Raw genomic sequence first — 17,915 nt, 5'->3', positions numbered from 1 at the left:
CATGTCACATTACAGAAGTGAAATACTTTAACCAACCGGCCCAGTTTTCCTCTAAAAGTGAAGTTCATAAGAGCATTTCATCAGACAAAAATATTGCTATGCCTATATGTAAAAAAAAAGATGAGTCATCAATATTTATAACAAGAAAACTGCATCAACATGCCAATGTTTGCTAAAAGCTAGTTTTATCAACTTTTAGGAGTGCATTAGCATATAACTGACCTCGAAGCTAAGAAACATTGACTAAAAATCACAATATTGTTATTCTACAGCATCTGTATAGCATGACAGGAAGTGTTTCAATCAGACTGACTTCGCATAAAAGTGATACACTACTAAGCACTTCTAGACACTGGGAGGGGTTGCAGAACACAAACTGGGGATATTTTTATACCTCATTTAGTCTGATTGCTGACTGTGTATTTCGCTGTTGGGTTTGCTGAGTTCTCACCGTCCCCTGAAGCTAATACAGTAGCTTTGGGTTCAGTGTGTGGACGGCAAAACCTATGGTGGTTGCAGAGAAGTGAGACAGAATTGGGATAGAGAGTAAAAAAGAAGGACAACGGGACAGGGAGGTGTGTGTGTGTGTGTGTGTGTGTGTGTGTGTGCCAGGCAGTGACTGCAGTGTGTGTCGCATATCTCTGCAGACAGCAGAACAGGACGGCATAGCAAGAGTTGCACACGACAAAGCTGCATTTGCAGGACAGATTTCAGCATTCGGATACATAATCAGAATTAGTAGCGTTTAGGCCTTCGTCTTACAGACAGATTAGACACAAAGTCATAACCTTGGCTGTTTTCTGAGGGCTTTGGTAGCGTGAGGAGGGGTCGTGTTCAGGTTCAGTTCATTTGAACTTTTTTTGCGAAAGTATTTATCGTCCTGGTTGAGAGCAGATAGAGTGGATGGGTCGTGGACAGAAGCAGAGGTTTCATACGTCCTCTGAGCTCTATGGATCCTCATGTCATCTTTAGCCCAATGAAAAGCTTCTGCATGTGTTACGGCGTGATTACGGTATGTACAGGCCCTCCTAGTGAGGCTATACAGAACACATGGACATGTTATGTTTTTAGGTAAAAATATCAATAAAAACCTTAAAACTAGATAAATTTAGCAGAATGTATCAAGAAAACACATAATTTGTAAGTTTTGCAAAAAAAAAAAAAATTGTTGCATTATGTACATTGTGGCTATGTTATGTTAATATGTTCTATATTCAGATTAAAATAAGGGAATGAATGAGTACAAGACAGTTGTGATTTAACTAAGACAAGAGAATATGTTTTTCAGTGTGGTCACGATTTAACTAAAACATGAACAAGTTAGTAAAAAACGGTCAAGATTTCACTAAAACCAGGGAACAAATTTGTACAAAATGGTCACGATTTAATGTGAATTTGGACAGCAAGGTCATGATTTAATGTGGTCACGATTTAACTAAAACTAGGGAAACAATTCTTGAACGAGTTTGTAAATTTTTTTTATGATTTCACTAAAACAAGGGAACAAATTTGTACAAAATTGTCACGATTTAATGTGAATTTGGACAGCAAGGTCATGATTTAATGTGGTCACGATTTAACTAAAACTAGGGAAACAATTCTTGAACGAGTTTGTAATTTTTTTTTATGATTTCACTAAAACAAGGGAACAAATTTGTACAAAATGGTCACGATTTAATGTGAATTTGGACAGCAAGGCCATGATTTAACTAAAATGAGGGAATGAATTTGTATAATGTGGTTACAATTTAACTAAAATAATGGACCAGTTAGTACAACACGGTCGCGATTTAGTGTGGTAATTGCAGGGTAACAAAAGAGAAAATTTATTTGTAAATATGTTCACAATTTAACTTAAACGAATAAATGAGTTAGAAAAACATGGTATAGCTTTTTAACTAAAGCAAAGGAATTCATCTGTACAACATGTTCACGATTTGAACTAAAATGAGGGAATTAATCTGTACAATGGGAACAAATTAGTACAACATGGTCACAATTTAATGTTGTCACAGTGTAACTAAAACCAGGGAATGAATGTGAAAAATGTGCTTACAATCTAACTTAAAGCAATGAATGACTTAGGCCCCGTTTACACAAGTGTGTTTTCGTTTTAAAACCGGCATTTTAGAATTAAAACGATCCGCGTTTACACTGGTGTTTTAGCTGCATTTCAGAAACGATCTCCGTCTACACTACATAACCGAAAACGCATGTCATGTGACCATTCATCCATACTGGGCATGTGTGTAAAGGTTTAAACAAGACATCGGTTGCCATTCAATTCCCGTTTGTTTAATGTGTTCACAATTCAGCTTGAATGATTGAGTTAGTAAAACATAGTGATGGTTTAACTAAAACAAGGGAACACACTTGTACAATGTGGTTGCGATTTAATACAAAACTAATTACAAGTTAAAGCTGCAGTCGGTAACTTTTGACGCTCTAGCGGTTAATAAATAGAACTGCTTGCGTCTTGCGGAAGAACATCGTAGCCGGAACTACTTCTCTCTGTTTATGTCTATGAAGAATCACAAAGGTACTGGGTTACTCCGCCGCGGTACCCCCGAAGCAATCTAAAATAGTCCGAATATAAACACTTATTATAGGTGCACCCTAGTGATTCAGGACAAGCCAAAAACACGGTTTGGAAAATGGATTCATGGTGTATTCGCTTATTATATACATTTTTCTACATTTTGAACACAAACAAAGTTACGGACCGCAGCTCTGATTGGTTGTTTTTACCGGGAGCGATGGATTTTCTGCAAATGGCAATAGGCCCACTGGGAGGAGCCAGAGGAGCTTGATTTTCTTCACAGATTATCTGTCTCATATTCTACTGTCAGGACATAATGACAGGTTTAATAAATATGTAAAAAATATATTTTTACAAAAGTTACCTACTGCAGCTTTAATACAACATGTTCACGATTTAATTAAAAGTAGGGAACTAGTTAGTAAAACATGGTTGCCATGTACTTAAAAAAGGGACGATTTTTTACAACACCAGCACAATTTGACTAAAATGAGGGAATGTGGTTACAAAATGATAAGTAGAGGGACCAGATTCTTAATTTTGTGCTGCTTTATCTGTATCTGTAAATATTTGTTGTTTTGGATAATGTGACACCTCGTGGTAATGACACAACAACATGCCATTTCACAAATGTGCTATTAACAGTGTTTTTTTTTTTTTTTAACTAAAAAATTTTTCTTGTTCATTTAAAATGACATTTAAAAAACGTTAAAAACACTGCTAAAGAAAATGATTTCATGTTATTTGAAGAATTTGACCGTTTATAACTTGTAGTTGTGTGTAGTAGTTGTGTGTAGTAGATTTTGGTCAAATATGGAAAGTATAAAATAAAATAAAAATGTGTGTTTGTGTTCAAATATATATGTTTTAAGAGTCAGGACTGGAGTAAGACGGATGACAGGTTGTTGCAGGCTGTAGAGCAGAATGACCCAGAAAAAGTTGCCACGCTGCTGGTGAAGAAAGGTCTCAGCCCGTCCAAACTGGACTCGGAGGGCAAATCAGCGTGAGTGGACCTCTGACTTCAACTTAGTCTTGCCAAAAATATTCTAAATATATATAATTACTTGATAAGCAATAGCACATGAGCAATGAAAGAAATGGCTAATTTCACAGGTTCCATCTTTGTGCGTCTCGAGGACGGTTGGACTGTCTGGAGGTCATCCTCTCTCATGGGGTGGACATCAGTGTAACAGACGGCTCTGGTACGGTTTAGTGTACTAGTAATGGAGGCTCTTCTACTGTAGGTCTCAAAGAGATGCATTCATTTCTCTCTGTAGGGTTTAATGCTCTCCATCTTGCTGCTAGGAATGGACAGTCAGATTGTCTAAAGAGGCTTCTTCAGGTAAGAGTCATGAAGTAAAGTCCTGGAAAGAGCCCATGCTGAAGTAGTATAGTTATAATGTTCCTTCTGCAGGAGAGGATGCCCGTTGAAGCCACAGACAGTTTCGGGAGGACATCCTTACACCATGCTGGTAATAAAAGCTCTTCCAGTGTTCAAACGTTTGAACATTGCATCTGGACGTTAGCACGAGGCTGTTGTTGCTTCAGATGTTGTTCTGTCTTTGTGTTTGTGCAGCTGTAAGTGGCTGCTTGTCCTGCACTGAGATACTGTGGGACTTTAAAGCCAACCTTGATGTTCAAGATGGAGTAAGTTCAACAGAACACAACACAGAGTACAAGGATTATTTATACAGTATGTGTACATTTGGCAGTAGATTTAATCTGAAGTGGCATTCAGGATTTGCTTTTTATTAGTATGCATGTATCCATAGGGACACTAAGAAGTATCTGCTTAATGTTGAGTACAGTGAGTTGAGGTTTAACTTATTGTTTTCTCGTAGGATGGGTCAACTCCATTGATTCTAGCTGCCCAGATGAGCAGAGTCGAACTTTGTGCCTTCCTTTTGGAACGAGGAGCCAATCCTAATATACAGGACAGCCAGGGCAGGTTGGGTATACTTTAAACAGCTTTTATACAAAATAAGTGCACAAAAGATGGAAAATGTAGTTTTAATTTAATTTGTATTATTTTTACCAAATTGGAAATTACTGCATGGTTTGAATTAAATAAAACATGCATATTAGATTAAATAAAAATAAAAAATTATTTAAAAATGTTGTGTTTGCAACTAACTGAAATAAAATAAGCTGAAGTTGAAAATGACTAAAACTAAAATCACTTAAATCGAAATAGAAGTATTTAGGAGGGGGGGGGGGGGGTAAATAAGAGTTACAAAAGTATATTATAAATGATAATATAAAAATAAAAGCTAGGGCAAAATATTAAAAGCATTACTTTTGCTTTATAGAGGAAAGCTATCAGACTTGTATTTTTTATTGTATTAATTTTATATTTTATTGTTTTACCTTCGGAACTCTTCCCATACATATTTCAACCCCCTAAAAATGTATTATTATAAATAATACTATACTATAAATGTATGTGTGTGTGTGTGTATGTGTGTGTATCTTTCATTTTGGCAGAGATACTATTATAGCTTTTATTAACATTTTGAATTTGTTTATATTCCATTTTGATTTTAAAGTCTTATTATTATTATTATTTTTTATTTTCATTAGGTTTTTTTCAGGTTTTTCTTTTAGTACATCAACTTTAAATAAGAATTTATAGAAATTGTGCCTCAGCAACTAGCTTAAATAAAACAGGTTTTCTATATTTTTCTATATTTTTCTATATTTTATTTGTTATTTCAGTTCAAGTTTATTTTATTTCAAGTAACAATAGTCGATTATAGGTTTTAGTTTTACTTAGCTACAATTACCCTGATATACATATAATATCATTTGTTTTACATATATATATATATATATATATATATATATATATATATATATATATATATATATATATATACACATATATAATGAAAATGTTTTTTTTGTTTGTTTTGTTTTGTTTTTGTTTCTAGTCCTTCAGTTTAATCTTGAAAAATAAAACTGTCATGTCATTTTCAACAGAAAAAATAAATAAAATATACTCAGGGGATTTCATACTGTATATTGGACATCTGGGTTTCAACTCGTGTTTTTCTTTTCTCGAAGCAGATCAGCATTGATGTTGGCCTGTGAGAGTGACAGCATGGAGACTGTGGAGGTGTTATTGAAAGGCGGAGCTAACCCACATCTTACCGATGCCCTGGGCCACAACTCCGCCCACTACAGCATTACCGCCGGCAACAACAAGATTACCCAGCTTCTGCAGAACATAGGCGTTTCTGCAGGTAACCACACACACATCTGGTCCTCACTTTTAATTGCTTCGAGAGAGAGGGACCATCTGGTGCCTAGTGGTTCTCTGATGTTTGGCCCCCATATTCATTTGGATACGCTCGTAATCTGAGAGGAGAGACTAAAAAGCAGATGTTACGTTGGGTACACAGAGAAGTTTGCTAACTCGAGTTACAAAGGCCGATTGGAAACATATGTTGCTCTGAGTTGGAAATGGATCCCAGTGTTAATAAAGGGCCCCTGTGGTCGTACCACCTGACAGAGTGATAAATGTGCTGCCTGTCTGCTTTCATGTTGCCTCTTTTTTGAATGCAACAGTGAGCATGTGGTGGAACGGGAAGATTATATATAGTTATGTGTTTGAACGTGAGTTTGTTTGGAGTGATGGTTTGTGTGTGTGTGTGTGTGTGTGTGTGTGTGAGTCTCACCGCACTGCTGTCTGTTTCTTATTTCTGTCCCATGCATTCCCAGCCGCTGAGGGTTCAAGTGAGGAGGTAATTGTCAAAAGAAACGGCCTCTCCCTTTTGTTGCATACAAATAACTACCCCACAGAAAATCCTAAACGATGGTCAGGGATGGATTATGCTGCTGTAAAATACCAATTTTTCACGAATATAGTTGATTTTATTACACATCTGAGAGTAGCTTAACTGCGGTATCCAGACAGCTTGATTTAAAGGTGAAGTGTGCAATGTTTTCACCCCTAGTGGCAACATGGGGGATTACAAAAATATAAAAAAAATTCCTCCAAAACTGTCTTAAATTGTGGTCGTCTTCTGCTAATTTTCATAGGCAAAATTGTAATTTTACTAGTAATTCCATGCAATTGTGAATTTTGCAAAAGGGGCAAATAATTTTCACTCAACAGCTTCTAAAAATGTGTTGTTTTGACAAACAGAAAGCTGGTTTGAGAGTGATTTCTGTGTCACTGGTGCTTTATGTGTCGCTACACTAATAAACTAATAAAAATGAATTTCGCGAATGTGACCACATCTTTACATATAGTTGTCTCTGCATGTTGGAAAAGAAAAAAGTATTTAAACATGGAAAAAATGGCACACTCTCTCTTTAACATCACATAAGTATGCACTTCACCTTTAAGAAGTCAAATCAGTAGTTTGAAGACGAAGCGCATGTTACAAATCTAACTAACACTGCTGCTGCTGCTTTGCTTACTAACTTGTCCATCCTTGAAACTCCGCCCACACCAGCAGGCTCCTCCTCCTCCCAATCCCCCATCTAGTGGAACCACACCCCGCAAAAGGAAAGCCCCTCCTCCTCCAAAATCTCCTGCTCAGGTATTGGAATTCATGAATGGAATGTAAATGCTTTAAAAAGGGAAAGCATAAAAAAAAAGTTCTTAAAGGGATAGTCCACCCAAAATTGAAAATTCTGTCATCATTTACTCACCCTCATGTTTTTTTTCCTTCTTCTGTGGAACACAACATTTTTTCATAACTGATAAAACTGCTCTGTTGCAATTATACAAATAAACACCATAAAAGTATGACAGATTTTTCATTTTGTATAACTATTCCTTTAAATGCATGGCACTGGGTCTTATTAAGTAATAATTGTGTGGATTGTTCATATTCATGCACACTTGAGAATGTCTTAAAAAATTACGAGTACAGTTGTTCACAACACATGCACAACACAGATTAATCTGTTCTTAATCTTCTTCTAATGTTAATGAATAAAATTTTAATATCTAAAAAAACATTTCTAATTAATTAAAAATTATGAAACTTGAATGTAACAACAATTTAGCAAGATTAACAAAAAAAAAACATTTTCAGACCCCTGTTAAATCAATTTTATTTTATCGCAAATTCAAATTTGTCTTTTTAATTAATACAGTATATATAAGTTCAAATTTTAAAAAGCATTATATTTCCTTTTGTATTCACAAACATTAGTCCACATCACAGTTTGATCAAGTGCAGAGCCCTTTTGATTAATTCGTCCGAAATATGCAAAATTCCATTATATACGTTGTTATATTTTCAGTTCCATTTTTATGACTGAATTCCATGATTTCTTTTGTGTTGTCAATATCACAGAAGTCATAGGGCACTAGTATCATACACATGGTTTTTGAAGGACATCCATTGTTTTAGTTAAATATGCATGGCTTATGCTTAATAATTCTGCAGGCCCCGCCCCCTTCCTCAGACGCCTCAAGCACGCCTGTCCCCGCACAATCACCTGACTCACAGAGCCCCGCCCTGCCTTCTCCTGCCCCCAGGACCCAACTTCCCCCATCTGAGAACCTTGTGAGTGATGACCAATATGAAAAACTAATTGTAATTGTAATTTGGCCAACATAACCCATAGTCAGCAGTCACAGGTCATTATATTTGCGCAGTATTTAATGTGACTATTTCTGAGTTAAGACTATTTCTACAATGTGTGTTTGTGTGTCAGGTGGAGGACGAGGAAGTCTTTGAAGAGATCCGTAAGCTCAGGCTGGAGAGAGGTCGCCTGCTGCAGAAAATCAAGGTTCTGGAGCAGCAGAAGAGCAGCGCCACCACAGCCCTGGAGGAGGTACTGCACTTCTTTAACTATACTAAACTTGCTAGCAATTTCCACTGAAAGGAAACAAAATGGGGTTAAAAATAAAAATAAAAAGTCATATGATGAATTTGTAAATATGTGCTGCATGCTTTCCTCTCAATAACAGAAAAACCACTCAACAAAAGATTGTATGAGTTTCTTTTGTCTGCTGAAGACAGAAGATATTTTGAAGAATGTTGGTAACCAAAATAGTTGACTCTGTAGCCATTGACTTCCATATAATTTTTTCCCCCCATATACTATGGAAGATAATGGTTTACAACATTATTCGAAATATCTCATTTTGTGTTTAACAGAACAAAGAAACTAATACAGGTTTGGAACAACTCGTGGGTGAGTAAATTATGACCGATTTTTTATTTTTGGGGGATCTGTCCCTTTAAATTTGTGTGTTTTTGTCATATAGCAGTTATTACTAACTATCAAAATGTTCTGCAGCTAAGCTCTCTGAGACAGCGTCTGAGCGAGGTTGAGGCCGAGCGTGACCGACTGCTGGCCGAGCTGGAGGAGCTGAGAGCGGCTCAGGTGAGCGGTGTGACCTGTGACTCTGAAGACACGGAGGAATCAGATGACATGTTGGACTTCCCAGGTGAGCCAAGAACACTTGCTGTCACAAAAGTGAGTGGAAGAGCTGGAAAAAGTCCTGGAGCTAATTAAGTGGAACATTTCTGTTTATGTGGCATCAGGAGCAGAGAAGTTACTTTCTAAGCAGTCACGAGGCCTGGATGCTGATTCTCCGGCTGAGGGCGCATCTCAAGAGAATCCTGCCATTGTAGAGCAGCTTCGCAGAAAAGTGGAGGAGCTGACCAACCAGAATGCCGACCTGGTTCTCAAAGTGCAGGTGGAGCTTCTCTCCTTTAAACACACATTTACAGAATGCAAGCAGAGCACTAAATCACAGGCATGCACACACATACAAAACTCTGACCTCATTGTCTGCGTTTATATGTGTTTTCAGCAGCTTCTTAAAGGTTATTCAGATGGGCACGATAAATATGCAATAACCACATACTGCATCTGACCTGCTTCTTAAAGCCTCGCATCTGCTTTAGAGATTTAAAGATCTGAACACACAACATGTGCACTAGTTCAACCTGATGCTGTATATGTATGTAGCTCAGATATAGATGTTTTTCCTTTTAGATTTTTTCATCCTCAACAGTCATTACAATCACGGTTTATTTACATTGAAAATATACCCTTCATTTTTAACTTATTTTTAAACTTAATTGTAACAACAATGTCAAAAAAAAAATGTCATCAGAATAAAATAAATTGTTTAACTTGAGGAAATATATAATCTCTTACTTATTAGGGGCCAAGCACCGAAGGTTCTTCTTCTAATTCTTCTGCTCTGGAAATCTAAGGCAGCCCATAGAAATTTGGCACACTGATAGAGGACAGCCCCAACATTAACCACACCCAATTTGGAGTCTCTAAGTCAAACCCTCTAGCGCCACCACTTGTCCAAATTTGCACTCCCGTTTGTGCTAATATCTTTTGAACCGTAAGGGCTAGAAACAAAAGGTCATGAAAATTGAACCATTTGTCAAAGAGCTCACCAAAGTGGATGTGACGCTTATTCCAGACCAAACTTGGTGCGTGTTTTGACAACCATGATCTGAGGCTAACTGCACAATTTCAGCACAGGGCCACCTAGTGGTCAGGAGATATGAAAAATGGCTATATTTTGCTTATAAGTTTCAAAAAATGCTAATAGCTTTTGATTAGTTTTTTCTATTATCATGATACTGAGTTTGATCTTTTTTTTGGCTCATGCCGAGAACATTGATACCAATTTCCCTATTACCGGCCGAACTTCCTACCCTCCATTTAGTTTTTCTCTAAAAACCTACTTTTTCCGAACTCCTCCTAGACCACTGGTTTGATTTTCACCAAATTCAATATGGACTTCGTGTAGGTGGATGAAACGGTTTCTGTTTAACGCAGGAATGAATTTGCTGGAATAATGCCAAACTGTGTCTGAAGCTGTATCTCATCAAAGCTTTGACATATTTACACCAAATTTTGTATGTGGCATTGTCACCTCACACTGACCACACCACGTCAATTTGATAACAGCGCCACCTCAAAAGTGATAAACCTTAAACCATATTACTAGTTGGTTGTATAAATGATGTTTCAGTCATTTTGAGATTATACTTTGACACACAATTCCTAATTATAGAGTGCTTATTTATAAAGCTAAATCACAGTTGACATTATAATAGCACTGATCAGATCAGTGTGGTACTGCATTCTGGTAAAAATAGCATGGCATGTACGTGAAGTGCTAATAATGCATTCCACTTACAAAGCCCTTGTATGTTAGGGGAACATGTGCGGCAAACTCATGTTTTCTTGTTCAGAGCTTAGTAGAAAGTGTTTGTAGCACATATATTACTTAAAACTGCACATTTGACATAAAGCAGCCATGTTTGGCAAGGTCCTCCGAAACTGGGTTGTATTTTGATTGAAGTCCAGGGTTAGACAAACAGATCAAAGAACGCTATGAGGATAATGGCTGAGGCAACATATGGCAACTACATGTGCTGTCTTTAAAAGAGAAAACCAATAAATATCTTTATTATTGCAATATTTTTATCTCTATTGTGTTGTGATCTGCAGATGCTGGAAATGTTTGAGAAGGATGACACGGATATGCAGGGCTCGGGCCCAGATTTTGTTCCCGCTGCGCAGTATGAATCTTTAAGGAGAGAGTTTGAGGAACTACAGGAGAAATACTCAAGAGCCCAGGCTTCAACTGAAGCCTCAAGCGTCGCAGAGGATCCTGGGTAATATGGTTAAAATCAGATCAGACTAATATTTTGTCAATCTTTTCTTGATACGATTCAGAAAGCACTTACTTTACTGTATATGTTGCCTGTATCTATTCATTTGGTGCATTTGTGTCTAAATTAATAATAATTATTATTATTATGATTATTTTTGTTGTTGTTTGTCTTTACAGAATTCAACTATATTGCAAATTTTACACAATCTTTCCTCACAATGAACAAAACATCTTTCACTATTGATAGAAAATATATATTAAAAAAAAAACATAAATCTATGTAAATGCAAATTATGAAACGTAACCATTACCAAAATCAATATGTTAGAGTATCACATTATTTTGCTTGGCGACATTGTGTCAATACATGAATTCCAAGTATCAATATTTTATCATACAGTTGCAAATATGAAAATATTTTGGTTCTGAATAATAAAATCTAAAACATTTTGTACCAATACTGGTGCATGCATCACAATTGAGAGTTTTTTATGACAATGTTGGTCAGTCGGTCTGTTTGAGATTCTGCAGTTGAAAATATAAATGACACAATAATATAATTTCATGGCTTAAGTAATGTGATATTATTAGCCTCTGGTATTTCTTACCTCTATTACTAGAAAGTTGAACTTACCTAATCTAAACTAATATCAGTCACTTATGCACATATGAAACCTGTTGAGTAATTAAAAAATTTGCTTTCCTAACGGTTGCTTTCCTTAGATCTGAGGAGAAAGAGGAGAAAGATCAAAAAGCTCTTGAGGAACAGCTGGCCCAAGCCCAGGCCGAGTTAGAGGAACTCAAAGAACAGATGCGTCTGGGGGTCTATTCAGTGGAGGAATCAGGAGTGAAGCCTGAAGGGGGCTCCAAGTTCCCTGAGGAAGGGGCAAATCTGGAGCACCAGCAGGAGCTGGAGGCAGAGCTAGCTAGCAAAAAGACAGATGGGGAGGGGCTTAGTGAAGGTGACAATGACACCATCCAACAGCTGAAACAGAGGGTGATTGAACTTGAGGCAGCTCTGCAGGATAAAGAGAACGGAGAAGAGAGAGAGGAGGAGAACAAGACAGTTGTGAGTCTTAAAAAGCGGGTGGAAGAGCTGGAAAAAGCCCTGGAGCAACGCAAGACAGCAGGGCACAAGGAGGACGAGGGAGCGCCAGTGAACAGGTTGCAGGCACGGGTGGAAGAACTTGAGCAGCTGTTGAAGGAGAGCGTCCCTCGAGGTCAGTTTGAGGAGGTTCAGGTCACTTTGGGTCTTCAGCTTAACCAGCTAGCTCAAGAACGAGCCGAAGTGGCTACCCGACTCAACCAAGCCTTACTGGAGCTGGAAAGGCTCCGCCCTCCATCCCACATTGGTGAAGATGAAGACGACGAGGACCCTTCCGAGAGCTCGGAGGTTTCCATTGCATCTGGTGAGTGCACCTGTTGTCCCTCTGAGACTCCCCTAAATAACCATTTGATTCCTGCCATTAAAAATAAATCACATTTTTGACCAATCAGAGCACTCCCTGCACCTGTCGCCAGGCGGACGGACCTTAGAGGCGATACAAGAGGAGCTGGAAGTGGCAAGGCAAGAGGCAGCACAAGCTCTGGACAGCCTTTGTGCCGAGAGAGAAAGCCGAGCTCAGGATGAACTTCAGCTGAGAGATGCAGTACCGCTGGTGAAACACCAGGAGGTGCTCTCCGCAATAGCCCAGCAGTTAGCGCAAACAGAAAAAGAGCTCCAAGCAGAGCGGGCACTGCGTGAGCAAGCTCAAACTGAGGTCGCCAGACTGGAATCCGAGCTGCAGGCTGTGCAAAAAGACTCAGTTAGCAAGGAAGAACATGATAAAGTCAAAGTAAGTTACAATTGGGAGAATGTCGCATCAGCGAAGGAAACCTTTTAATGACTCATTCAAAATTATGCACAAAGCACTTTGATTCAATTAAAACACGCATTTGAATAAAGAATAATATACTGCAGAAATGCTTTTTCCTCTATGCATAGAAAAGTGGTGTCCATTCCTGGTCCTGGAGGGGCAACTGTCCTGCAGAATATAGCTCCTACCCTAATTAAGGAGTAAGGGCAAGTTGGAGTTAAGTCCTGCAGGACATTGTCCCACTAGGAGCAGGTTTGGACTCTCTTATGGTTTCTGAGCTTGATTCTTCCTTGCTTCAGGCAGAGCTTGAGCGCTTTCTGGAAGAGAGTCGGCAGAGTGCAAGAGCGGCTCAGGAGTCTCTGAGTGAAAAAGAGACGGAACTGAAAGAGCTGCGATCGCAGAAAGCTTTAGAGCAAGGACTGGTGTCCAAAGAAGACCATGAGGCCCAGAGACTCTCGCTTCAGGCCGAGATCAATACTCTGACGGCACAATTAGCCGATCTAGCACGCAAGCACGAGAAGACCTGCACTGAGGTGCGTGTTGTCCTCGATGTTAAGACAGTTTCCACTCCACCTATTTGCACGTGTTAAAAACAAGCCAAGTTTTATTTAAAAAGAAGTCTCCTTCCGCAGGTTTTCCAGGTGCAGAGGGAGGCTTTATTTAATAAGAGCGAGCGTCAGGTGGCTGAATCCCAGCTGGAGGCAGTTAAAAAGCAGCTGGCGGATCTTCAGGCCGAGTCCACCCACATCCAACAGCTGCACCAGGACATCCAAGACTCGCAGGGGCTCGTCAAGGAGAAAGACCGCAAGGTGTGAGGGGAAAAAAAGCTTGGCTGTATCCGAATATGCCTACTTCCATACTATACAATCCGTAGTGTGTCCGAATTCACAGTATTGATAAAACAGTAGGCGATAAGTACCTGGATCTCCAGTGAGACTCTGAAGTGCACATCTAATGGACACTTGACTATCCCATGAGGCCACAGGAGAGGAGTTGTGAAGAGAGTGCAGCAGTCAGGTTCTGGAAGTAAAATCCCATTCATTTTCTCAATAGGAGAATTGATTTTTATCAACTTATAAACCATAAAGATAGACCTAGTGTGAGCTACAAAGTTTTTAATCAAAGCTATATATATTTGTTAAGGTCATAAGTACATAATCATGTTCATTAGTGGGGAAAAACTACATTACCCATAATTCTGGAAAAAAAACTCCACCAATCAGAGAATTGCATCAGTAAATTCCATCAACCCTTTAGCGCCTGTTCATTATCACAGATCACTGTGAATGATGCAAAAATCCATGATGTGGGCATTTGATTCGTTCTTTTAACGCTTTCTTACCATCTCTCTGCAGATCACAGAGTTGTCTAAGGAAGTTTTTCGTCTGAAGGAGGCTCTGGGGGCTTTGACTCCTCCACTGGCACGTTCTCCATCGCCACCGTCCTCAGGGATACCTGGACAACAGTTAGCACTGCAGAACCGTGTAACCGTATTAACACAGCAACTCCAGGTGAGCGTAGCACATGAAGAAACGAATGGTTCTTTTAAAGGAACGTTTCTTTGGGGATCCAAAAAAAGTTATTCTGTGGCATTGCTGTGAAGACCACCTTTTGCGGCCTTCATTTTTAAGAGTGTAGAAGAACTGATTTTGCTTCCCTAAAAAACATTCAGTGAAAAGAACCATGTTGTTCTTAGTGAGAAGAACATTTTAATGTTCTCGAGAACCTTTTTCCCCTCTAGAGAACCTTTTGCGGAATGGAAAGATTCCATGGATTGCCAATAAAGAGCTTTTTATTTTTTTATAAAGTGTGCGTTTTTAAATGAATAACACTCGTCTAAAGTCTTTCCTTTCATCTTGTGCTCAGGACTGCGAGCGCAAACACAAGACTGTGGTTTCAGTATATCGCTCTCATCTATTAGCTGCTGTACAGGTGAGACCCAAATCCCAGCCATACATCTGCAGGAGCGTCTAATGTTACACATACCTATGTGACTGTTTATGGCTTAACAGGGCCGGATGGATGAAGAAGTTCAGGCACTTTTGCTTCAAATCCTCCGTATGACACAGAAAGGTCAAAATTAGTGCTTTGCACCTGACAGCAATACAAAGAGATCAAGTGACTGCTTTAAGTACACTTGAACCGAAGTATATCACCACTGTGTACCGCCAACAAGAGGCACTGAAGCTGTGGATGAGAAGATGATTGTATTTCCTGTGTATGATGATTTATGAGGGACAACACAAACACTTTTGTACCACATTTCAATAAACGGAGAAATGCTGCTGATGTTCGTTTCTTTGTAACTGTGTGGTTGACACTTTCTCCGCAGGCCTCTCACAGTACTGTATGTCAAAGTTTACTTTGTGGGAAAAAAGTATGTTATGATGAATTTCCCTGGTGTTAAAAAGATGCTTTTTGTTCTCATCACAAACAGCTGAGCACTTCTGTTAGTACAGGTTTCATATCCTTTTAAAATCAGAGCAATATTTCATGTAAAATTCAACTTTGTTATGTCAGTTGAACCTGTATTCATTTCAATCATTTTTTTCTTCTGTTAAAAAGCAAAAGGAGATGCTTGGCAGAATGTCCAAGCTGCTCTTTTCCATACAATGAAGGTGGACGGTACAGAAAAGTCATTTATGGTACGAAAGGTATTTGTTTTTAAATAAATGCCACTCTTTTGAATGTTCTAATTATTAAAGGATCCTGAAAGAAGCATCACGGTTTCCAAAGAAATATTAGATAGCACGACTGTTTTCATCATTGATAATAGTAACAAATATTTCTGGAGCAACAAATCAGCATAAATGCATACCTGTTGCACATTAGAGACTTCTTTCAAAAGCATCAAACCTGACAACAAACATTTGAATGGCAAGCTATCAAAATTAACAAAACATCATAAAATAATCCATATCAGACTCGTGACCAACATTGCAAGTCGTATGGACAGTGATGGCAACATTTGCCTTTTGGGAGTACTGTTTCTTTAAAAAATAAACCAAACATTAACTTTTCCCTTCCTGTTCAGTTTTATTGAGAATGCTTTTAGACCAGAGTAACAGAGCATGGAGAAACAACATCCTGAGAAAGTAAAGTCGTTTTCGTGGTGGCAATGAGGTCTAGAATACCTGGAGACAGTTAGCTGCTAGCATACACATTTATCTCAATGTCAGTTGCTAGACTGGAGCGTGAGCCTTGTAAGTATGTGTTTTGAAACATCTGTGATTTATATGTAGTTTACAAAAACTCATGGATACTTTTAAATGCTTGTCAGTGGATAAAGATGCTTTTTGGACCCAAATGATGTATCTACAGTATCTATTATCTGACTCTAATTGAAATATGCTAACTAGATAAACCCTGGCTATTCTTTCTATTTCTGCCATATTCTGATAGAGTAGTGTGCTATGCTATACCAAATGTAGCTGCTGGCATACAAGATGTTAATAACACAAACAAGGATGAAGAAAGGATGTATAAACCCCAAGTAAGTGAAAGGATTTTTTAAGTAAAAATAAACACTTTTAAGGCACTGGAATATCATTTTTGGATAGTGGGGTGAGACACAAAAATGTGGTTCTTTATACACTGTACTGAGCCAGACTCTTCTTTTTATACAAGCAGAATATTTTTACATTTATAGAGGCAGGTTTCAGTTGATAACATTTCTCCGGAAAGCAGCTTTTAGGTTGAAATAAGATGGTTTGACATTATGAACTATCTATCATAATGTGTGTGTGTGTGTGTGTGTGTGTATATGTGTATATGTATACACACACACACACACATTATGATAAATAGTTTGTATATATATATATATATATATATATATATATATATATATAGGTTTGTGTTTGAGTTTTGTGTCCAGATAAATAGCAAAATAATACATGTGAGGATTTTAAAAGGTGCATTCAGTAGCTAGCAAGCGTTAGCATTGCTGTTTTTTGTGTACTTTTTAGTACCAAAGCCACATGGTGTTAAACGCTTTTTCGCATCATCAAATCTTTCTACTTGTGTATACCGATGTTTGCTGTGTTTTTTTGTATTTGTTTCAGTTGTACATGGACAGATTCTCCTGTTATCTTCACTGGTGAAGCACATTAAGTTTCATTGTCTTATTTTTCTTTTCACATCACCAGACCACACTTCGCTACTAGCGTATCTACAGGATTGTGAGAATTAGCTTTTTTGGGGTCCAATAATAAAGTTAGCAAGGGATGCATTAGCAATTAGCATCAAAATTTTTGGAGGAAAATTTACTATTGTCAATAGCGAATATATGCAGATTTGCAAATTTACGAATGATGTGAAATGAGCGAAGCAATCGCGGTGAACACGATTTGTCTCAATCGTGATTTCTGCTTAATTTGAAATATTTACATTTTCAACTCAAGTGGGAAATTTTCAAGTAATGGTGTGTGCACACCAAAAGTATTATTCGCATGAGTAGATTACATACAAAGTCAATGCAAAGACAACAATAGAAGCAGATTCTCTCGGGCGGTGCGATTTCCATGAACCGTGAGAATATGCCTCAATAGAGTCTTCCGTGCAAGTTGAAAATTTCAACTGGAAAGGTAAATTTGCGTTGTCGTGCAAGTCAATCAGCGATTGATAATCCAGTCTGACACATCCAGTTGTATCAGAGAGAGCATTTTGCAATGATTTTATTCGCATTAATGACACGTAAAACATACTGTGTGTAATCTAGAGGGAGTAACACGATGCAAATATTTGAGTCGCTTTTGGTATGCACACACCATTCCACTAAAATTGGCAGATTTTTTGTAAATGTCTCGCACTTTTAGGTGAAACATTTCCCAAATTTTGCAAACCTTCTTTGCCCGCAAATTTACACTTATGTTTTGTTTATGTGATCACGTTTTTTTTA

The 17,915-nt window shown here is 38.1% G+C and overlaps 1 protein-coding gene across 1 annotated transcript; it reads left to right on the top strand.

Moving 5' to 3' along the window:
- The first annotated feature begins 602 nt into the window (after nt 1-602).
- ankrd24 (ankyrin repeat domain 24) lies at nt 603-15,303 on the top strand. Its single transcript, XM_026197535.1, has 22 exons — nt 603-1,012; nt 3,412-3,542; nt 3,653-3,741; nt 3,817-3,881; nt 3,954-4,011; nt 4,116-4,186; nt 4,381-4,487; nt 5,606-5,781; nt 6,260-6,282; nt 7,000-7,086; nt 7,945-8,064; nt 8,216-8,335; nt 8,804-8,954; nt 9,052-9,206; nt 10,994-11,160; nt 11,883-12,568; nt 12,657-12,994; nt 13,315-13,548; nt 13,648-13,824; nt 14,371-14,526; nt 14,882-14,947; nt 15,028-15,303. The coding sequence occupies exons 1-22, from the start codon at nt 950-952 to the stop codon at nt 15,097-15,099; spliced, it is 3,312 nt and encodes a 1,103-aa protein (XP_026053320.1). The 5' UTR covers nt 603-949; the 3' UTR covers nt 15,100-15,303.
- Nucleotides 15,304-17,915: the final 2,612 nt, after the last annotated feature.

Source organism: Carassius auratus, chromosome 22 (genome assembly GCF_003368295.1).
Source record: "Carassius auratus strain Wakin chromosome 22, ASM336829v1, whole genome shotgun sequence".
In the NCBI taxonomy this organism is placed as follows: domain Eukaryota; kingdom Metazoa; phylum Chordata; class Actinopteri; order Cypriniformes; family Cyprinidae; genus Carassius; species Carassius auratus.
This window is presented reverse-complemented; position numbering and strand designations above follow the sequence as displayed.

Coding starts and splice junctions, on each gene's coding strand:
- ankrd24 (XM_026197535.1), top strand. CDS start 950: ATGGATCCTCATGTCATCTTTAGCCCAATGAAAAGCTTCTGCATGTGT. Junction 8,955..9,051: donor TGACATGTTGGACTTCCCAG/GTGAGCCAAGAA, acceptor ATGTGGCATCAG/GAGCAGAGAAGTTACTTTCT. Junction 13,825..14,370: donor TCAAGGAGAAAGACCGCAAG/GTGTGAGGGGAA, acceptor ATCTCTCTGCAG/ATCACAGAGTTGTCTAAGGA.